Source organism: Salminus brasiliensis, chromosome 1, assembly GCF_030463535.1.
Source record: "Salminus brasiliensis chromosome 1, fSalBra1.hap2, whole genome shotgun sequence".
Classification (NCBI taxonomy): Eukaryota; Metazoa; Chordata; class Actinopteri; order Characiformes; family Bryconidae; genus Salminus; species Salminus brasiliensis.
Genome location: NC_132878.1, coordinates 61,168,286 through 61,192,073, shown reverse-complemented (window position 1 = coordinate 61,192,073; position 23,788 = coordinate 61,168,286). Strand labels below are relative to the sequence as shown.

The 23,788-nt window shown below is 41.2% G+C and overlaps 2 protein-coding genes across 7 annotated transcripts; both read right to left on the bottom strand.

The window, feature by feature from the left end:
* Positions 1-4,127: 4,127 nt before the first annotated feature.
* Positions 4,128-15,121, bottom strand: LOC140560417 (cell division cycle-associated protein 4). The gene is made up of 2 exons (XM_072684902.1): positions 14,655-15,121; positions 4,128-8,449 (listed from the first exon to the last, which is right to left on the bottom strand). The coding sequence occupies exons 1-2, from the start codon at positions 14,807-14,809 to the stop codon at positions 7,732-7,734; spliced, it is 873 nt and encodes a 290-aa protein (XP_072541003.1). The 5' UTR covers positions 14,810-15,121; the 3' UTR covers positions 4,128-7,731.
* A 2,019-nt stretch (positions 15,122-17,140) lies between these two features.
* cdca4 (cell division cycle associated 4) lies at positions 17,141-23,585 on the bottom strand. 6 transcript variants are annotated; one of them, XM_072684872.1, is made up of 4 exons: positions 23,372-23,425; positions 21,292-21,316; positions 20,063-20,153; positions 17,141-19,664 (listed from the first exon to the last, which is right to left on the bottom strand). In XM_072684872.1, the coding sequence occupies exons 3-4, from the start codon at positions 20,071-20,073 to the stop codon at positions 18,746-18,748; spliced, it is 930 nt and encodes a 309-aa protein (XP_072540973.1). In that variant the 5' UTR covers positions 20,074-20,153; positions 21,292-21,316; positions 23,372-23,425; the 3' UTR covers positions 17,141-18,745. The 6 variants fall into 6 exon arrangements, with proteins under 6 accessions (XP_072540973.1, XP_072540946.1, XP_072540965.1 ...); XM_072684845.1 differs by lacking the exon at positions 20,063-20,153 and having other exon boundaries at positions 23,372-23,585; XM_072684864.1 differs by having other exon boundaries at positions 20,672-23,465.
* Positions 23,586-23,788: the final 203 nt, after the last annotated feature.

Below are 23,788 nucleotides of genomic sequence, written 5' to 3'. Positions count from 1 at the left end.
TTATTGAACATACCCACCAATATGCAGACATTTTGGATTTGAATTTGTTATAGTAATACATGTCAGATCGCAACATATGAATCGTCATTTTTCCATGATTATTAGGATATTTGATTTTCCTGAAGTTAAAAAAAAAATCTGATTACTGTATTATGCAGAATAATTGCAGAAGAGAGCATACATGGTCCTGTTCAACTGTGAGTCAACTGAACGTCAGTTAAACAGGACCATTTATGCTCTCTTCTGTAATTATTGAGTTGGTGAAATCCACAAAATGCTCAGAAAAACAAGTTGTGGTGTAAATGATCACAAGAGCATATGCAGGGTACACACACTACATGTCTACTTATTTTATTTTATTTATTTATTTAAGATTTGTGTTTTCCGATCCCATTCAGACAATGTTCCTTTTTAAGGTTTCCAATTGACACAACATAGATACTGTTACAGTAGAGTAACAGTGTAGCCCATTGAATAAAGCACCCCATGAAGTCCTTCTATAAGTGATTTAAATAAACAGTAAATATCGTCGCTGTCCGAAGAAAAACATGTATCTTTAAAATGGCAATTTTACAGTAGAAGGCAAAAATGGGCTTAACTCTGAATGGAAGTCAGTGTAAGAGGTTATTCAGAGTCATTTGGAGCATTTCTATTGGTCCATTCGTCCAGAATTACTTACACAGTGTACAGATGGGGTTCAAACCATGGAGAAAACTAAAAACGGACAAAAATGGAGATACATGTTTTTCACTGGACAGCAGTGATATACTGATATTGCATGCACACACACACACACACACACACACACACACACACACACACATATGCACACACTTACACACTTACTCTAGCCCCTCCTGAGCCTCGATGCAGCTTTGCAGACTCTTGGCTCTCTCTCAAGCAGCTTCATGAGGAGCCTCCTGAGATGCTTTTCCTACAGGCTTTGCTGAACACACTATATGCGCTAAGCACTTGTTGGCTGGCAGAAAAAGCCACTAGGTGGAGGATGTATGCAAAAATGCTTCTTAAACTTGGAAAAGTATTATTTATGTCTTTAGAAATAAATTAATCAACATCACTATTTTAATTGGTAAAGAACAGTTATGAAAAACAATGTGTTGGTCAGTAGAGGAACGCTGGTTGCTGACTCTCTGTGAACTCCATGGCCACTGTATGGATCTGCTCAGTTCCACCAGCAGCTCACCTGATTTACTGTAATGAAGGACTGACCAGATAAACTAGGTATGGGATGGTAACTGTAATAGAGAGCTGAAAGTGCACAGCATGTCCAGCAGGTGGAGCTGCAGGTAAGCTATTGTTATGCTTGTGTAGAGCCCATTCTGCTCCCTGAAAAATGTTCAGATTCAAGATCTGCCATCTAATCAAGGTTTAGGATAGATGTTGTTTTGTTTGGGAATGTATTTTACAAAGCAGTCAGACAGCTTACTCCCAAAGGAGACGGCTGTCCAAGAGAAATTGGCCCTCAGCTCTTGTCCTACTAGACTTTGGCCTTAAGGTATCTGGCTAAACTGAGAAGTCCTACTTTGTGAAACACCCCCTAGCTGTACAGTCGCACCTGTATACCTGGGTGGATCAAATGAAACACTGCAGTTATTTTACATAATCTGCCAATGAAAAATAAAATGGAACATACTAATTCATCTGTCTGAAAGGACAGCCTGTCCTGAAAGTTTCTTAGGTCACGTTGTGGTTGAGAAGCACCTGCAATTCAGTTTCAGATCGTCTTGTTTTGTAGACACTGGCGTACGCCCATAAGTTACTGTGCTACAGCATCACAAGGGGTATTTTCCAGTCATTGGTGATGTGACAGCAGTGCCCTGCTCTTAGGCATTAGGCATTAGGCAGCCTGGGCCTATTTCACCATTCACACTACCCCCACCTTTTCTCAATCCAGCAGTCATAAGAAACCAACAGAGGGCGTTTGAATAAATTATTGAACAGGGACTGACATGTACGCACCAAATGTACCCAGCCAGTTCAGCTTATAAGGAATGCCATTGGGGAACTAGCACACTTTTGTGTTGAATTCCGATGTGGGATCCGACCTGGGTGATGTATATTTTGTTTACCAGTATACCGTGACAACGCCCATAGCAGTGTCCCTGTAATCCACTATAATTTTAAGCATTACTCACGCTCTTCAGGAACTGACAGGAAGAATGGCTGAAAAATACACAGTACTGTGTCAGATTGTTTTTCAGTACTCTGTGTCAAGATGCAGTGCTCTGTATAGAGACACTGTGTGGTCTCTACAATGAGACAAGCTGACATATCTGAGCACTATCGTCCATCTGTATTTGGAATGAACTCACTATCAACTATATTGTCATCATAAAAGATGGCATCAACCCCCTTTAGCCCATCTATTGTAAATCTAGGTGCTGGGTGTAATACTCAGCTTATTGGACCTAGATTTACAATAGATGGACTGAAGGGCTTGATGCCATCTTTATTACAGTCAGTTCTAATGTTGGAGTGTGTGGAGTTAAATGGTAAATAAGTTATGGAGCAAACCGCACTGCATGTTTATACATAACAGAATTCAATATGCTAGAATTAAACCCCATGCTCATAAGCAGTGATCTGAGTCAGCATCTGAAATGATGCTGAGGTGTAGCCTGTGTAACACTGGTGTGAGAGTCGGGGTGCTGTTGCTAAGGTACTGTCGGGAAGACTTGCTCTGCCGCATTGGTGTTATTCTCCGACAGAACAGGCTGCTTCCCTCTGCTATCGTGACTGACTTTGTTCTGTTTTTGGCATCTGTCATCAAGCACGGCCAACCACTGAGTCCGGTCCGCAGGAGAACCGCAGGGTGTGCTGCGATGTCCCAACAACCTGGGAAGAGGGCAGAGTTGGAGATGTGTTCACAGGGAGAATGGAGCATTTGAAGTGTTCAGCAACTTCTAATTAGTTCACTCACTGCTTTAATGCAAGCGAGCATAGGTACGTGTGAGCATGTGCCTTTGTTTATAGGAATATTGTGATGGTTTTCAGCTCAATCTGCTTCACCTGTGCTGCATGGTCAGTTACTGTGGATTTAGGCTGTGAAGATATGTTTCCATGTACCAGTTAACTTAAAACACACCCTATGGAATCCAGGAGAGAGGTGCTAAAGTGATAAATGGGCCTTGATCCATGTTCTGTTCTTTTACTAAAGACTGGGAAATGTGCTGAAATTCTTGTAAGATCAAATTAAAGAGTCACAGTTTTTTAAGAAATTGCAAAAAAGTGAAGATGGAAAATTGTCTGTGGGGTTAACTGTAATAGACACCTCCATACTCGGTGCTCCTGATTTATTAATAACCCAGAACAGAAAGTTTCTGGAAAGTGTGCAGTAAGCAGCCTTAGCGGTAGACTAGGCCTGGCACAGTCCTAGTCTGTTCTGAAAGGCTTGCCCCATGGTAGAATGACATGTTAAAAGCTTTGGTATGAACAAGAAAAGAGCTACATGCCCAAAAGTATCCACCCACCTCCTTTTAATTAGTGAATTCAGCCTTTTATAAAAGTTAGTAGAATGGGACATTCTGAAGCAGCTACACATGAGCCCAAGTTCACCATGCCCAATGCCAAGAGTCAGCTTTAGGGGTATAAAGCCCCCACCCCCCAGCATTGGGGCTCCATCCAATACCTTGGAGATGAGTTGGAGAACTAATCAGCCAACACCAGTAGCTGACCTTACTAATGCTCATGTGACCAAATGCAATCAAATAATCACAGCAATGTTCCAAAGTTCTAGTGTAAACCCTTGCCAGAAGAATATAGACACCCACTATTAATAAATGAATAGACTTCAAAAGAAAAGCAGGTGTGTACAAAGTTGTTAGTGTACGTATGTGCCATTAGGTGCTATAGTATTGAGTATAAAGGATTAAGGGGAAATGTTTGGACCTACAGGAATGTTAATTTTTGAACATTTTAAAATACAGTCTTGACTTGTCTGTGGTTCATAATGAAAAGAAGCCAGCCTCAGTTTGTGGCAGTGAATGTGTGCCTGTTTGACTGTGCACGTTTACCTTCATTTCAGTTTTAAAGCCCATGTCTAACCGCGATGTGACCCTTTAGTCCGTGTGCATACACCTTTCTCAGAGTAAAAACAGCGCAAAGCCTTTTGTTATTTCAGTTTTTATTCCGACATACTGACCTGCTACAGTAGCATTGCATAGAATATGACTGATGCAAAAAAGATGCTTCATTATTTACAGAACAGAAAGCTACAAACCAAGCTACAGACCAGACTGAGCACAGAGTCTGAAAACAATGCAATTCAGGCTGCAAAGTCATCAGTCCATTATTTATATTTATAAAAATGTATTCATATAAAGTTAAACATATGGGTATCATTTGCAAATAGGTCAGACAGCGCTTCATGTTTATATTGCACTTGGGACAAAAGTGACATTTGAGGTTTTTTCATCTTACAATTTCATTAGGATAATTCATTTAACTTCACTAAAATGGCCAAATTATAAATGTGACAAATGGTTAAAGCTAGTCCTTTGATGCTCCTGAAAATGACCAAGTTGAGATTACTCAATTAAACACAGACTCTCTATTACTCAAGAAGTATATTTATATACTCTTTTTAAAGGAACGCTTTTGTGCAATTGGTGCTTTACTATGGATTTTCAAAAGGCAGTTCTATAGTCAGCTCAGTACATGTGCTATGATGGTACTGACTGAGGACTGTCCCAGCTCACTCAGTTGATGAAATCAGGCAGATGTTTGTTGTGAATAACAAATGAAATCCTGAAAATGATGGCATTACACCACTCCGTAAAAACAAAGAGGAGAGAATCCTGATCTCAAGAAAAATGGGAAAATGATTATCATCTTAGACAACGGCTAATAACATTTCACTGATAGTACATCAGTAAGGCCAACACGCTTCCTTTTAACTTCAATGCAGTCAGTCATTTCAGTGTGAAAACAGTGTAAGGAGCTGCCAGATTAACTGCCTGGTCCAAGGAAGAATAGCAGAATAAAATACACTCTAAAAAGGATCCCCACAGTCATTCAAAATAGCACAGTCTCATACTTTTACAAATACTCTCAATAATAAAAAAACATCTCTTCATAATCGGAACTATTTACACACATTATGTAATTATTACTTAGAAGAGGTGAAGCAGACGTCCTGCTACCAAACAAACAAAATCATCCTGGAGACCAAAACCTACAGACAGTTTTTCACTCTTAAATAAATGTAATAAATTATTTCACAATCTTTGATCAACAGACCAAGAAAATAGAATAGAAACAAACACTCACATGGAAAAAAAAAACAAAATACAAATATATATATTTATATGCTCACAACAAGCAAAGAAAACTCCAAACAAAACAAAAGCTTACAAAGCTATACACTTTTGATACACAGCTCTCACCATCAAAAAGAGACCACTTGGAAAAAAGTTGCTGGATGTGATTAAATAAGTCTCTGGTTTATTGTCTTCTCAATGCAGGTTACCATAAAACCCAGTGTAAACTTCATCAGGGGTCAGATTTCTCTGTGGCTCTGCCTGCTGTCTCCTGAGGGGGTGGGGAGGCCAGAGTTAAAGAATGGGGGGCACTACAGACTAGTGCTACTTAAAGACTGGTCTCTTATCTCGGTCTTTGGTCAACCCTTTTTTTTTAATCTAAAAATGACACTTTAGTGACAATACAAATGAGTAAAAAGTCCTTCCTGGGCCAGAACTGACTCTTAACCCGAAGCTTATTACTGTTATTATTCTTCTTTTAGATTTGACTACTCTGGAGTTTTTTTACAGGGTTAAAAAAGGATTTGTTTGGTAAGCATTAATAGTTAAACATTAGGATATTTCATGAGAGGAGTCTTGATAGCACAAGTAAGAGTCCTGAGCAGGGAAGGCGTTTCACTCTGAGCTGCTTGCAACTCCTCCCCTAACTAACGGTCATTGGCTGAGAGGAGAATACAGCCCTTGGGGCCCTTTTTTTGGGGGTGGGGTTTGGCACTGACACACACAAATGTGTACAAGCGCACACACACACACATACCAGCTGTTGTTGTGAAACTCTCAATGTGGCCTTTTCCACAAGCAAGAGCCTCCGCGTGACAGGAGCTTCGAGCTTTAACCCCCTCCTAATCTCTCGCTCTCTCTCCTCCCTTTCCCCTCCCCCTCCACCATCTCCCCTCTCCGTACAAACACTATGCTCATTACACAGGACTCTTCCTTGCTGTAGTTGAAGATCTGCTATGCACTTTCATGCAGCGATGCACCAAATCATCAACCCCAATCTTAGTACTGAGCCCAGCTATTGGCTGATACAGAGTCTAATAACTGTTTAACTCACTGTACTGAATTGTTTGACAATTCAGCAATTATGAATTCATTGAATAACAATAGTATTCAGTATCAGATGCATCTCTACATTTATGCAGGCAGGTCTGTAGGTTCACCAACCATGCTATTAAACACATTTTGAACACACGGACCAGTGGAGACCAGTGCAACAAGTTGGCTGTAAACCGCCTTATACTTCATATAAAGTGATAAGGTCAAAAGCAGAGTGGAGGATTTGGATACAGCGCCATGTCTGAGGATATACGGTTGGACATTCTGGCTCGGTCATCTTGACCACAAGATAGGCATCCACAGAAATCCACAATCGTTTTTTTGTAGAGTCACTGGTCATCTTTGTGACGTAGAGAAACTTTTTAAGGGTTGGGAGCAGGTGATGTGTACAACATCTGGGGACATGGCTTCTTTAGAAGACTAAGAACCCTACTGAAGCATGAAAAAAAGAAGAGCACAATCAGCATAGGAAAAATATCAAATAAATAGTGGGATTAGACAAACAGGTTCAGGCAAGTCCATGTGTGGGTCCACAGTGTGCACTTCCACCAACACCAGTCTTCGTCCTCCATTGTAGGCACTAAGTTTTTATGAGGGGTTCAATAGCATCGGACAATCATGTGCGCAGAAAAATGTAGAAGGAAAAAAAAAAAAAAAAAAAAACATCAATTCAAATGGTTCAATTTAAAAACAGGAAGTTATTCCTTACCCTCCAATAACCAAAGAAGGAGAGAAAATATTGAAATATTCCGTTTTAGATATTTTGGGCTGACGCATTCTCTCCGAGGGAAGGTCCTTCATGGACAGAGCTTGATAGAGACCATTAGTTTTTCCAAAGATATTGGAAAAGAACTACTGAAAGACAGTTGTAACAATGACTATACACAGAAAGAGCTTGCTCTTGGTTTTTCGAGAGGTAGTGTGAGTGTTAAGTGTGCATGTTATGATCCACCGTAATTAATGACAGTTAATGTAATGCTTGAGAAATATTCATGGGACTGGTTCACAAAAATAAAAGCCTCTTCAAAAAGCTTGAATGTGTCCACCTTAATCCATGTAGCTTTTCATCTTCAAAATCCATAGGAGGTGAGTGGCGATCCAGTATAAATAGGTTTTAATGGTAATACTTTGCCTCGATTTCTGAAGTCCCTGCATATCAATCTTAGTTTGCTTAAATACGAATGATGGCTGCCTACGCTTGACCACCTGAAGTCAGAATAATGTGCATTCATCCTACAGTGAGTATGTGTCATGCCAGTCTTTTTTCCTCTTATAAATATATCAGTTCTTTGTATAAAAATAAATATAGCTTTTTTTAACTAAACATTTCATTATTCAAATCCCCTTGAAAACACTGTGATGGCTATCTGAGAGAGGATTGTGTGTGTAAAGTGGTTCAGGAGCGCACAAGGATCTCCATGATGTGGTCCAAGTCATTGAGGTCAGAGAGGCAGAGCTGCAGGGTGTTTGAGGTGCAGCTAGAAAAGTTCTTGAGACCTTCATCTCCTGTCCCGGAGGCCGCACCACTGCCTCGCGGGGCAGGGAACGCTAGGACAGAGATATCAGACGAATCATACATAGATGTATCAATGTCCTCAAAGATGTCATCCAGGGCCAGGTCTGTCAGATAGCTGGTGGAATTTGTGATCTCAAATGAGCCAAACAGTGAATCTGATGGCCTCTCGTCAACGTCGCTTGAGAGGGATGTATACAGTGGTTTGCTTTCAACACAGTCTAACTGGACCTCACCATCCTCACTTGTTGCCAGGGAAGCAGATGGGGACAGAGATCCATTAAGGGGCGGAGGGCAGTCTAAAGACACAGGCGGCAGCTCAGGGATGTGGCGCGGAGTGGAGGCAGGAAGGAGCGTAGGGGCAGGTGGAGCTGGAGGCAAGCAGTTTCCCCCCTCCAGTCGCATCTCCTGCTGGATCTGCCGGAGGGTGTTGGCCAGCAGGACTGAGCGGTGAAGGCTGGGTTCAGCGCGGCGCTGGCAGCTCTGCAGTTTGTCCAGGCACAGGTCCAGCACCAGCTGCCGCTGCTGGGGGTACGGCAGGCCCAGCGCAGGATCCTCATAGTCACTCAACTTGCGCTTCACTCCACGCCCCAGTATATACCTACAGAGACAGAAACAGAAATGTTATAAGGCATACTATATATAGAAATAACCCCACCCTCCCACTTTACTCTGAGGCATCCATAACACTTACAAATCCAGAAGAATCTCTGTGGGTGTTCTGATAAATCAAGGGATCCATGCAATCCAATAAATTGTAATCAAAATGCAGGCCAGCCATTAACCATGTCATATTGCGGTATGTTTAATATACTGCAGTATAGAACTTAACATGCCTTGCCGTTCCTAATATTATTTTGTTCATATTGTGCAATGGCACAGAAAAACGGTCTTCTCACACTTTGAGCATTATTTAATCTGTGATTTATTTGTGGGAAAGACATACAGATTGCTCTTAATCTGATCATTACATGTCATCTGTCTCAGCCAAAGCCTGTCCAAGCCCTTCCACAGACTTCCACTACATGTCCAAGATCTAACCTTGATACTAAGCTTGGTGCATGCAAAAAACATTTTGATGGTCCATGGACATGTAACAGGAAGAACAGAGTTAGTCATTGGCACTATATTTTCATGTAATTGTTATTGAATGTTAACATATAATTGCAATTAACATTTAGGAAGTACAACCATTGTTTCCCTAGCTTCGTCCCTGCATTTTCAGGCGATCACTCATCAAAGGTGTCCAGTGACTGCTTTGTTTACTGGTCAACCTTTTATGGAGCACTTTTGGTAGGTACCAACCACTGTATACTGGGAACATTACAATCTGGCCCTTGTTAAAGTGTCTGAGATTCTTACCCTTACCCATTGTTTCTGCTTCCAGCACATCAACGTCAAGAACTGACTGTTCACTTGCTGCCTCATATATAAATTCCACCCCCTTACAGATTCTATTGTAAGCAGACATTTAATGTTACTAAATTAAATTTAATGTTATGGCTGATATATATATATATATATATAAGCATTTAAACAACCCCTTCAACTCCTTATATGAAACAATAAAAAAAAAAAGCTTTATCTAGCTTCATAACATTTAGTTATTCCCACCGTTATTGTCTGGATCTAGCTAATTTGTTGATTAACGGACCAAAAGGCTGATAAAGATTATTAATAGAATTGACTGACAGCCCTATGTACATCGTATTTAGCAGATCAACAGAACATATCACTGGTGACATAAAAGAGAAAAAAGACAATGAAAGAAAAAAACTTTAACGTTATTAGGAAATACGGCGTTACAGACATTGTTACAATGGTAGGTGCATCATTAGCCAGTTGTTTTGCCTACAGAGATCATGTGTGGAGAAAGTGTAAATGGTAGAGGCTGTCCATCCCTTTCTACTCTCTCTAGTGTGGGTGGCTCAGCCTCCTCCATCCATCCATCATGCTGTTGCATGCAGGAAGACATCCCCCGCAGCTTTGGCCGCAGACTGCTCCATTTTACTGCAGAGAGCACAGGAAGCTGCATGAGCCCAGAGGAGACCTATCCTTTGTGTTCAGCAGTGAGACGGATATGTTTCACTACTTATGTGCTCTGGCATGGTGTTATAGGAGGCAACTTAATAGTCCAATTTTAGGCTCATCAGCCATACATGAGATGTTCCTGAAACATAACTCAATTATGTCCAACCTACAGGTACACAACCTAGGCTACGTTTCCTAAAAAACTAAAGTCTGCTAAAGATTGGGAAGCAGAATAGTTATCATAACCAAAAACCTCACATCTTAAGAATGGGAACTTTTTAGGGAAATCTTTTAGGGATCTTTAGATCAGAAAACTGTATTTATTTCTATTGGTCCATTCATCATGAAATGTTGACAAAGATGGCATTTCTTAAAATTTCTGGCTGAGAATTAGCAGTTCTCATAAGTGTCGCCACAGCAAGGCTAGTTGTTATATAATCATCCACACCAGCAATGTGGGTCTGGCTCATTTCCATTCAACTATATATACCCCCCCCCCAAAGGAGACACGGAAGGCTCGGAAAGACCACCTATATTCCTGTACATTCCTGTATTTCTGCACATTTCACAGCAGAATTCCAGGAAGAACACACAGCAAACTTGGAAAAGGAGCTGCACAGTCTGCAGCTCGTCTCTGTCAGCAACAGCAAGCTATAAATGGAACAGGGGCACACTGAACACCAACTCTACTGCAAAACAACACATTCCAATGGTTTTACAGTGGAAAGAGGAGCTAAAACCATTACAATTGTGGGGTAAGTTTTGTTTGTTGCATACAAACTAAAGCTTTATGTTTTTCCAGCCATTGATGAAGACATGATAAAGCCCCTTTACATCCTGGTCCGAGTAAACCTGTGAATCCAACACAGGTGTGTGGATGTCGCTTGGTCCCTCAAGGTGGTAACTGTGAAACCGTGATTTAAATTGGCTCTCCGTCATTAGACTGGCCTCTTTGGTCCGCTTGCTATGGCAACGGCGACGGATGAGAGGCTGAGGCTTGAGTGGCACGCAGACTCTCTGCACCCCTCACACACTCACATGCACAAAAAAAAAACCCGTACAGGACCATCAAACCCTGACAAGTGGGGATAACACAATGGTAGCAGGAAAAGAGGCTACGGTGCAATAAGACGACACCTCATTTCAACACCGATTCATCTAAACTGTCAGATTTTCAGATATTTTGCGATGGCCATTACTTATAGTGGACACAACGCTTAAAATCTCAGAAATACACAATCACTGTAATGATACTGCATAATAATTGTTGTGCCCGTTCGTCAACAGGGTGCCCACTACATACAACGGACATATACATTCATCTAGATAAATTTGTGGCAAAGAGTGACTCTGACAAAATCCTACAGCCTAATGAAAATAAATGTAAGAAATTATCATCACATTCAAAACTGGAGCTTAAGGAACGTCCCTGTTGTGTCTGTATTGCTGTACTATTTTGTGTAGAAAACACAAACAAAACCAAAAAAAATGTTTTTTTCCCCCAGCCACAGACCTGTTGACCACCTCTTTCCTTGAATCATGCGGAGTACGAGTGACCATTACCAGCATACAGGAGAATGCTGCAATGGGTCACAGCATTGATGACATCCATCCATCCATCCAACCATATATACACACGCATACATACATACATACACACACACACACACACATATATATATATATATATATATATATATATATATATATATATATATATATATATATATATATATATATATATATATATATATATATATATACACATACATACATACATACATACATGTATACATGTATGTATGTATATATATATATATATATATATATATATATATATATATATATATATATATATATATATATATATATATATATATATATATACATACACACACACACATATATACACACGCACGCACACACGCACACACGCACACACAAATGTGTCATGCTTCCTTCTTGTTATTTCAGGGTCATTAGCTACTGCTGATTACTGATTCTATACCATAGAGACATTTGAAAAACCTTTGAGAGTGTCAGGCATCTGTGTGGTTCACACAATCGCATTCCTGAACAATAACTTCGATAACTGACAATATCTTAATGAGAAAATAATAAATGTATCTGACATGAAATTGGAAATTGAAACAAATCTGGAAATTGATACTATACCTTTTTAAAAATTATTTCAGGCTGCTACAATGCCTATGACCACTTACTAACCCCACCTTTACTTACAATATGTGCACAACATTTTAAGCGTGCATAGATTGTTTCACATGTTCTGCGTACTTGCATGTGTCAAGACTTTAGTCTATAAAATGTAACAATCAGCATCTTGATACTTAGATCTAGCAAGTACCAAAAGTGATTTGATGTAAACCAGCATCACTCAACTACATAAGGAACCAGCAAAAGTATAAGCAGCTCATCACAAGTAGTGAAACAACTTCAAATTAAACCATGCAACTTGGAGTTGGAAATGCATAAAAGTAAATACAGGTGTTACAAAGTCCCGTTTGATCAATTTAACCATTTTGGGGAGATTGTGAAGAAAAAACAAAAGCTGCTGGACTAACTACTACTATTCTTATCGTCATCATCACCACATACCATTGCTTAAGCAGTGCAAAATACGGAACCTGGCCTATGCCTACATAGGGCTGGCCTATGCCTACATAGGGCTGTTCACTCAGGCAGGTTACAGAAGAAGGTATGACACTTAGCCTACCAAAATGAACCACTAAACATATTAGCTTAACTTTAGCCCAGCGTTACCTTTGCATGCATTAGTAATTTGAACAGTACTAAAGTTGATATATTATGTTCTGATGTCCACGGTTTTAACTGTTGCGTTACATTACCTAAAACGATCTTTGTTGTTATTCTTTTCAGGTTTGCTGCCATTCACATGGCTGGTGGCCTAGCTCTTCACATCATGGGAAAAGGAAGCAGCCTTCACGGTCACACCCAGACATTTTCCTAGCTTAAGCATAGCCCTGCCATGCCTTTTCTCTTAACCGTCTGTATCGGCAGCTGGTCTTTAACATGAACATTTCTACACATCAGATAGAAAAGAAAAACACAAAAATATTTTAGATGAGAAATGCAGAATGTAGAAATGTAGCTGTACAATAAGGGGTAGAATACTGTTGATTGTGCAAAATCAATCTACTAACAAACAGGACAGAGAAAGACTCTTTGAAAGTGTGTCTGGACAACAGCCAGGAACGTGAATTTATTGACAAGTATATATTCATAAAAAAAATTAATAAATATATAAAAAAAGATAACAAAATAGTTGCTAGACAATGTTTAGTATGTTGAAAACAATATAAAAGACAACCTGAAGACGTGCAGACACACTGCTGTATGGTTCTTCTTGATGTATATTAAGAGAGCAGAAAATATCTTATGTCAATGACATGCGTTTAGAAAAGAAAAAAAATAAGTTTTGCCATCAAATGAATGCCAAGATTTGACTAATATTTCAGCCCATATCTGATTACATTCATTTTAATCCATTCATTTACACAATGCCTGTTATTTCATTGTAAATGTAAACTTCAGCTGGACTATAAAGTATACATTACCAGCATCAACATGTGCATTTAAAATATCAGCATCACCTCAAAATTGGCCATACTGGTGGATCTGTAAATAAAATCAAAACGAGCTTGTCAAGTTTATAATGACATCTTAACTAGCCTTTGACTAGTGACTCCTGACTCCTGTCTAACACGTGTTTCTATGATGTTTATTTTTTTCCTGTACAAAACCCTTAGCTTGTATGGGACAAAAAGTCCAGGGAAGCCTTTAGTTGAGAAGGGGAGAGAAAAGAGCGCTGGGGATACACTGGGTGGAAGTGAAGGAGTGGGCGGAGAAAAGTCTAGTACACCCGGACTAATAAACCAATGGGCAGGCTGGACAGATGAGCGGAAAGTCTTCATTTGGGCAACGGCAAAGCAAGCCGAGCTACTGAGTCACAGCAGTGAGACAGGAGGTTAGTCACCTCTCCTGAAGAAAGGGGTGTATCCGTCTCTCTGCTCAGTTTAGGAAGATGCTGAAATGTATGGCTTACTCCACAGAGGTTTGTCAAACATATGTGGAGTAAACAAGTAGGTAACAAGTAATTACTTCTCCAATTTCGGTCCAAAACTGTAATAACTAAACAAGCCATGGATGAGGCAGGGGAGCACTGCTGCTGAAGGGTCTTGAGAACTTGGAAACTGAGGAGTTGGTAAACGCATAAGTGAAGAAACTTATATTTTAACCGACAAACATACCAAAAGTCATCAGTCTTCTCTACGAAGCTCTTGCCATAAGTGGTGGTCACGTTTTTAAAGCCCCCGTTTGCTGCCGGAGGTGGTCAAATTGATCCTATTACGCAACAGATCCACGCACTGGCGGACAGGGGGGGGGGGTCCGTGTTTAATTCGCCAATGTTATGCTCACATCCTGCTGAAATGTGCCTCTCAGCATCCAAGTTTTGTCGACAACTGAAAAGCCTGACCGAAAAGTCGACACTCGCTAGCAGCCAACGTTATGTTAGCTAGCAATCGAGCTAGCTAGCTCACTAGGCTAGCTAGCTAGGTCTCCTACAGAGGGGCGCATACCCAACCGTTAAACGCACTTGGCTAGCTAACTAGCTAGCTAGCTACTGTCTTCGAGAAGCAGTTTCGAGAAAGTTAGTTAGCTAGCGTTAATGCCGTGGAGGCGAAAGCTCTAAGTAACATTAGCGTTAAGTATTAAGAGATGTTTTTATTTTTTACCTTGACGAGGAAAGGGCATCTCCTTCGCCGGGCTCAACTTCCTTCTTCAGTACAGCCACAGCGGAGTCCACATCCAGCCGACACATTGAGGCAGTGTGAATCCCTCTTTTTCTTTTCATGGACGTCTCCAATGGTACAACATCCCTCTGACCCATACCATAATGTTTGGCTAACCCCAGCTAAGTTGTGTACCCGCACTGTAGCTAGTGAATCAAACTCTGAGCGCTGGCTCGTTCGCCTCCGCTGGCTAACCCCCTACAGAAGTCGGCGAAAGTACAAATTAATCTGCCCGAGGTCTTCGAGGGGTCGCTACATTCTCTCGGAGGATCAGATAACGGTGCCGTTGTTGGTTTAGCTCGGTCGTTAAATCGCGCAGCCCCCTGTTAACCTGGAGTTTGAACATTATTCGTAACGGGAAACCGGTCGCGAAATTCGAAAAACCGAGAGCGGACGAAACTCTCGCCGGAGTGAAGAAGGTACGCGAACGGCGCTCAGCTGATTGACGGTCGTCAGCTGGGAGAGATTTCATTGGTCCAATCAGCTATCAGGCCCGCCTAGTAACGGTATATAATTGGCCGAGCCCCTTCCTAGTCCCCGCCTTCTGGCTGCTTGGAGACGTCGCCCATTGGTCTAATCAGACCTCAGACCCGCCTGGTAACTGCATATCATTGGCTGAGCGGCTCTCTTGGGCCGCCCCTTCATGTCTCGCTCTTATTCGCTCCCTCTCTGTGCCCACAGACTGAAAACGTGACTCTCAGAAATACTGTTGGAGACGATGGAAACAAGGCTCATGCTATACCAAGTGCTGGCCTGTTAGTTGCTGGTCAGACGTTGCTAGATAATTGAAAGAAAGGATTTGCATAGCATAAATATACGATAATAATAATAATAATAAAAATTCAATAATGTAACACTATATTCCTATTTATAATGGAGTATGAGTAAGGCGCATGAATTGCATTAAAAAAATTATTTATATAACACACTGGCACCAAGAACAACACGTATTTCCAGTGCTGTGGTAATACAGCCCCTTTACTTCGTGGTCCCGACTGGGGATTTAAGCCGTGACGTATGGAGTCACGACTGAGAATGACGTCAACTACATGCTAAGAGAAGGATCGTGCTCTTCACCAGGACCAAGCCCACTGCAAGGACATGATAACTTCTTGCCTCTTCTGAGTCGAGTATACACTATGAATGGATGCATTCAGCTACTTTAAGTTGCACCCATTGCTGACACAGATGTGCAAATGCACACACACATCTTGTCTAGTTTTTGTAGAGAAGTATTGCCAGTAGAATAGGACTCTATGGAGCAGATGTGCATGAACCTACTGTCACCATGCCTAATGCCAGGTCTGGGCTGGAGGGGTAGTTGCTGTGGAACAGTGTTCTCTGGAATGATGGTGCTCCATCCAGTACGTTTGGGACAATGTTTGGGTGGTGATCATCCAAAATTAGTCAATGTTAGAAAGTTCTTGTTGCTGAATGCAATCAAATCAACCAATGCCTCACAGCAATGCTCCAAAATTCAGTAGAAAGCCGTCCCTGGACAATAGAGACAGTCACTTCAACAAAAGCCGAATGATTCCCTTGATTTCAGAAGAAAAAAATGGATAATCAGGTGTCCCAATACTTTTGTCTATATAGTGTATATTTAGTCTTATGCAAAAGTTTACACACTCCTGGTCAAATTACACATTCACATTCCTAACTGTTCTTTTCTTCCACATTTTAGAGCGCAGTTCCTATTGATTTTCTGAATGTAACAGACTGAAATAAAACATATGTGCTATTACTTTTGCACACAGCATGTTTAATGTTTTTTCCAGTTTGCTAAATGTTAGATAAAGTAAATAAACAGTAATTATGCTTTATAATGTGCAAAATTATGGAAGTGAATGTATATACACTTAGAGGATCAGTGTAATGTGACCAGAGGTGCCTAATCTTTTGCATGCTACTGTATGCACAGTTGAGAGATAGATGAACAGTATTACCAGTACTTGGTGGTTTTGGATAGTAAATAACATGGACAGATTTTGGTTCCCTGGTTCTTTTCAGCACCACAGTTAAGAAATCAAGTCATACGAAACCATTCAGAATGACCATTTACAATTTCAGTAACTGAATTATGTAGGAATTGATAGTCTTCCTGCTTTAGAGTGTTGATTTTATTTAAAATGCCTTCATTTGAGCAATTTGCTGTGGCATGCACCAAAACCAAGAGAAATCCTATGTGTATTCTTTTTCTTCTCCCCAATGCTCCTACCACAGATACCGCAGTAAATGGAAATGAGCATGGAAAAACTTGGGAATTATCTAAGGAAATAAATAAATAAATGTAGTTACTACTAAAAAAAAAAAATAAAAAAAAAAAAAAGATTTTTCATAGCACACCACACTCGTTAATACATATGGAGCTATAACCTTTGTTACTATTCAGAATTCAAGCAGATTTAAGAAAGCACACAGGCAAATGATTTAAGTTGTACCTTTTATTAAAAATGTTATAAAAATGCTACAATGCACATATAAAATGTTTATAATCTACTCTAGATTTAGATCATACTTAAAAATGAAACTCATGTAATGTAGAGGGCACCAACGGCCCCTCAAATTATTGTACTGCTTGCAAAAAAATAAACAAACAAATAAATCTTTCCGAACACAATAACTCCTTTCGGACATGACTGAATGATTTCTGTAACAGGAAGACAACAGTTAACCCTTGTCCTCTTTATGACTCCACTGAAAATACAAATTTAAACACTGTACTTTATAAAGTGTGCTAAAACACTTTGTGCATAGAAAGTGTATTACTACACTCAATGCATAGGATCATAGAAACAGTATAGTACATTATGAGGGACCAAAAAGGCTGCGTTTAGACAGCAGGCTGCACCTCAGACATCAGAATCGGTTAGAACAGATGTGTGTTCAAGAGACACACTACTGGAAAGTGACAGGTTTCGATTGAACGCAATGTCATGCCATTATTTTAAGATCGCTAAGGATCAGATGTGCATCAAGTCAACGACAAACAAAAGTGTAAATAAAATGCTTATTTGCATGTCTTAACACAGCCCACATTACTCCTAACCAGGTTTATTAAAGGCTTTCGAAGATGTCAACAGTTAACCAGCAATTAAACGAATGACTAGTGCATGCCAGATAAACTGACCAATCACAAGCCATGATACTTGTTCCCCAAACGTTATATTTAGCATGCGCTAAAGGTTTGGGTGAAACAGGCCCTTGGAGTCTGACAGAGTTGAAGAGTCTCTCCTGCCCTGAGTTTGACCAAAGCCAACACTCAACACGTAAATTTGCAGCAAATAAATAAAATAAATTAAAAGTCATAATATAGAATGGGCTGGCCCCCATTATTCTTCATTTGTTGATAAGACAAATATAAGAATACTTTGACTTCTAATAGCAAAACAAGAGCTGCATCTGAGCTGACCGACAGCCTATTGCCAAAATACTGAGGGGGACAAAAACTGCTGGGTGCCAAAATGCACCTAAAAGTACAACAGAAATAAGTCATGTATCCTTTTTGTATCCTTACTGCCATTTCTGAATCCTGAAATGAAGAAGTCCTTCACCTTCAACCATTTCAGTAAGTGGAAGACCACTGAGAAAACAAACATATCTGATCTGCCAATTTATAAACAAGAGGTTGAATCGATAGAGTACAGTAACAGTTAACAAGCAGTATCTATCGTAAAAATATATATAAATTTATATACATATTTTAGACAATTTCATCTCTTTATGAAAATATCTTTTACATTTTTGTATACACCTTGTTCTGCTCTCCAACCACGTAGTGTTAATGAATGTAAGAAATAAATAAGAAAAACAGCATGTCTGGACAGACAAATACAGAAAGAAAACATTAAAAGAAAACATACAAAGGGTATGCAAATAAGATAACTATGGTCAGCTCATAAAATCAAGGCCATCCTTTACAAGACACAGACTCCTTTCCCTGAAAGGACCGCAGATTAAACTTGCTTTCCATAAGGGGCAGAAAAGCAGGTAACATTTAAGAGAAGTATACAAGTCTCTGGACAGATTCTGGTCTATGAACCAACAATGATCTCCATGATGTGGTCCAGTTCGTTGAGATCAGAGCGACAGTTTGAGGGTGAACCTATGGAAGGGGGCCCATGGGAGGGAGCCAAACTGTCCAGCAGGTCATAGGGACCCATCTTAGGAGCGCTCTGAATACCCGTGAGCATGGTGTCAAGGTCGTAGTAGGAGGCGTCCACGTCTGAGAACAGCTCTTCAAGAGCAGACTCTGGACCTGGGGTACCGTTCTTGATCTCAAAGGTCCCAAAAACCTGCCCCATGGTCTTTGGATTGTCCCTGGAACTCTCCTCATCTATATCTACTTCTTCATCGTCATCCTCATCATCTTCATCGTCATCATCTTCATCATCATCATCATCTCCTGGACCAAGCCTGGAGCCTTCGCATGTATCATCATCCCTCTCTGCTTCTACAAGCTCATCTCTTTCCCAGCAGTGCCTCGCACTCTCTGAGAGACAAACATTGGAGGCGGTGTCGCTGACCGAAACAGAACACAATGTTTCGTCTGCCACCACCTCCTCTTCACGGCATCCTTCGTAGCTGAGGACTGAGAAGAGCTTGGGCTCTGCATCTTGCTCCCGCGACCGGCAAAGCACCTCGGTGGCCACCAGGCGTTCAGAAGGGCTCTGGCTACCACCGCAGAAGGCCTCCGTGACCACCTGCCAACTGCCGTCATGAGTCATCTCCTCCTGGATCTGCCGCACCGTGTTTGCGATGAGGACAGAGCGGCAGAGGTTGGGCTCCACCAGCATGTGGCACAGCTGCAGTTTGATAAGGGACATGTCCAGCAGTGACTGTCGCTGCAGACTATAGGATGATGACACCTGGGCACCGGCCAGGCTTTCGTCCAACATCTCATCACCATCGTCGGAAAACTTGCGCTTGGTGCCTTTGGAGAACATGTCTATCCTACAAAAAGAAGAGCAAATAGAAGAGACTGGTCAGCAAATTACAAGACTACTAGAAAATATTTTCTGCAACTACATGCTTCTGATACATGCTTAAGGTCCAATCAAACTGAATTACCAGACAAGAACAGCGTAAAACGATAGACAATATGAGCCTTTGAGGTGAAGCTGCCTTCAGGCAGAATGGGCACTAAAACGGTTCATTACTGGTTTGCCAGCAAAAACTACAATCACACAGCAGGCTAAATGAGGGACATGTTTGTTAAAGGAGTTCTGACGTTTGTCACTTTCACAAGTCAGCATTTCCTTCTTTTAAAGAGGAAAAACATGAAGGGCTCCCAGACTATACACAGTCTGCCTAAAGGCAGCTAATTTGTAGGACCGTCTGGTAAAATGTACCATTTTAGCATTGTTCATGAAGCATCCGTTCGGTCACACTTTCAGTCCATAACGCTGGGTGTCTGCTTCGGCCGATACAAGATGGAAAACGCTAGAATTGTGTGTCAGAAGGGAAAAAAAATCAAAATAAAAAAAAATGTATCCAACCAAACCCGTTACAAACCTAGCCTAAGACAGCACATGCTAGCTATGCGTTCCTTCTTGTAGGGTAATGGAAGGTGTACAAGTACAGATTTCATAATACCATAATAAAAAGAAGGCCTATTCTTCACAACACACACTGTCATTTTGCACTGCAAAAATCACAATTTTGAAAAAGACATTGTTACATTCCTAATACAATATTAAAACCTAAATTAGTAGCAACTTTCCACCCACACACACTATGCACCGACAAGAATTTTACATCAAACCTCTTCGCACAGAACCTTTCATTAGATGTTTTTTCCCCTTACGCTTTCTTTAATAAGTAGGTCTGAAGTGATAAATTTAATTAACCCTTGCCCTTCAAGTGAAGCACAAAGACGTGACAAACACACTTTTCTACTGTAAGCCAAGCAGTCTTCCTTCATGCACAATGTACACAAACAGTAATACTCCACACTTAACCTGTATGGGATCTAGACGCGATTGAGGAAATCATGAGAGCTGTAATAAGGACAAAGTGTGGACAAACACATACTGAGTCTCCATGGCCATCAAATCAGGATTACGGGAGCCTAAAAGTGACACATGCAGCCAGAACACAGAAAACACATGACACCAACTAATATGTCAGTAGATGTCAACTGGCATCAGTCCATGATGAACCAAGAGTTCGGGTTGGGAGGGAGGGGGTGGGATGGGACCTCCACCAGTTACTTAGACCAAGCACTTGTGGGTGACTATGAGGCGTGAAAAACCTATGCAATTATAGATACATAACAATAATGAAATACATTTATATGTATTTATTTATCAGAATTACACAAGATGTAAAAGACAAACCGACAGGTCCATTAATTGCAGGCATTTTGAAAAGCAAAGCATTAAAAAAATGCAAAGTCATTTCATGTTAAGAGTCATGACTTAACATAATGGAAATGATTTGCCTGATCTTTACCAGTATCACACACACACACACACACACACACACAAAAGCTCTAACCCAAAAGACCACATGTTAACCATATACGGAAAGGAGGGGGCGGGGTGTTAGGATGAGGGCACGGGTGGGGGATTTTGCCTACCTGCCGCATGAGTGACATCCCAGCACTGTAGAGACAGAGACCAGAGTGCAAGCTGACATACATTCACAGTAGGACTAGCACCATATCCTATGCTAAAGTACAACCAACGCTAAAAAATCAGCACTAGATTCAGCCATGTACAAAGCTAAAATACTACTACATCTAAATCCAAATTCTACAGGGCAATCTAGGAGCTACGTTAATCTACAGGCAACGGTAAACATCGGCTCTGAAGCAGTAATACAACCAGAAAGGCAATGCAGAAATCAGACAAGATCAGTGATTATGTGCACAAGTGATTCTTTAACATATAACTGCCAAATATATTTAACTGAGAGCCACACTGGGGGCAACCATGCGATTTTCCATATAATATTATGTAGTGAAGGGGGTTTCAACAGCGTGGTGATCTTGGACTGCTCGGCCACATCAACTACACTACAGAAGAGTACCAGAACTGCATCAGTACCAGCAGATAATGGCTTCAAATGCAAATTATGGGCAGTAGACATAGCAGTTTGAAGTGCTTCTCAAATCTGAAGATATTTGGTGATGTATTTTTTCCCAGAACACCTAGATCCTAGCTATATTAAAATGTCAGTTCTGCTGCATTTGTAGCCACAGTCCTCATGGTATTCCAGGTGGGCTTTTCTACCTTTCATCAATGTGTATGCACTGGTAATGGCATGTGTGTACATGAAAAGTCACAGACATCTACATTACCCCGTAATTTTAGTATTGGTGAACGACAAAACTAGGCCTGCTAACAAATTACTCAAATTGGATGTGCTTGGGCATAAAATCAGGCCTTCCATGACCATAACTGGTGATTTCTGCCATAGTGTAGATATCTATGTGGGCTACCCCAGTCTGACTTCATGGAACAGAGAAGGCGAGGATTTCATCAGCATTTTGTTCTCTCTCTCTCTCTCCTCTGCTTCTGGTGTATTCCCCTCCTAAAGGCTCCACCCCGGGCCGACCGGCACACCAGTGATGGAAAGTCCGATTCACTTTACTGAACCGAATCTGTCGAACTGCGCATTTCACAGAATCGAACGTCTTCACTGATTCACAAGCCGGGTCAACGCTATTCTCATTTGCCTCCGTGTGCAGTAGGACTCGATTCAGCGAGTGAAGCTGAATGATTAGTCAAGACGAATGTAATCATATATACAGCTAGCTACATTTAATTAATAAGAAGGAAGTAATGCCTGTTATACCTACTCAATAAGATGGCAAGCTAGCGCCAAGTCAGCCAGTGTTCAAAGCGCAAGCACGTACGCAAACATAAAGACAGTTATAGTTTAACATATCGATAAATGTAAAACGCTATTCCTGACGACACTTAATTGCACTATTTGACGTGAACTTTAAGTAATCGGCCATGAACAGCACGCTAGGAAATCATTTCAATTCAGTTGAATCGGTTCCCTCACGGACCTGCACATTGCTCTGATTCGCTCCCCTCCCCCACCGCCCTGACGTGGACAACGAGCAGCTAGCTAGCTCCACTACCGGGGAAAAAATGACTCGACGAGCGAAACAAGCGGTAAAAACTAACCACGGCCAACAAACGCCGCTTTACACTGCGGCAGTCAAAACACTCACTCTCTGGCCATTTTTTATGTCTTAGTTTGCTCCCTGACTGAGCTGGTTTCACGCGTTTAATTCGCTGTAGAAGTGAAACCACCGCTGCTCCACCTAGCCCAGAACTGCTAGCGCTAGTAGCGTGGAGACGACAAAGGTTGGACGCCATTTTGAGTGTCTCAACCAGCCTGGCTCGGCTTTCCGTCATCTTGTCGAGCGGTTTCCACAAACGCAGCGTTTACCACGTTAAATCTCTTTATCGTGTCAAAACAACGCGGAGCGGTTCAGGCACCTCTCCCAGGTGATAAGGGGCATCGCGGAGATTAAGCAGGAGCGCTAACGTGAACCGTGCTAATCTGCCACTTCCGCAAACATGCCTCTTTTCGAAATTGACCGCGCATTTAAACCATCGAGTATCGAGATAAAGAGTAAAACCGGACTGGAGCTGCACGCCAGCGGACGCTTTTCTGTGTCTCAGAACAAACAAGCTTACCTCGTGTTATTTGTGTTCTTTGGTGGTGAGCGACATAAGCGTGTTTGGAGGCCGGGTGTTGTATTAAAGGTGCAGCTCCTCGGCCGCTGGGAGCCAGATTGCTGTGAGTGTGTTCAGTGCGCTGGGTCTGCAGCCAGGCGGCCAGCTGCGCCGGTGGAGGGGCGAGGGGGCGGACGCTGCAGTTTGATAGACAGACAGCAGGCCAGGGCTTCATCTGGGGAACCCCAAACAAAAGCCTCAGTGGGGGGACAGGGTCTACCGTGGACCTTATTGTACAGGATGATGATTATTATTATTATTATTATTATTATTATTATTATTATTATTTTAGGAAATATTTTCCAGTATGAACTTGACACACGATCATCTGTACAAACGTCACTTTAAACGAGTGAGCTGAGAGTCATATATTACATA

Coding starts and splice junctions, on each gene's coding strand:
- LOC140560417 (XM_072684902.1), bottom strand. CDS start 14,809: ATGGGTCAGAGGGATGTTGTACCATTGGAGACGTCCATGAAAAGAAAA. Junction 8,450..14,654: donor GATGCCCTTTCCTCGTCAAG/GTAAAAAATAAA, acceptor CTGTCTCTGTAG/GTATATACTGGGGCGTGGAG.
- cdca4 (XM_072684845.1), bottom strand. CDS start 23,585: ATGAAGCCCTGGCCTGCTGTCTGTCTATCAAACTGCAGCGTCCGCCCC. Junction 21,317..23,371: donor AAGAACACAAATAACACGAG/GTAAGCTTGTTT, acceptor CTGTCTCTACAG/TGCTGGGATGTCACTCATGC. Junction 19,665..21,291: donor GGATGTCACTCATGCGGCAG/GTAGGCAAAATC, acceptor TTCTTTTTGTAG/GATAGACATGTTCTCCAAAG.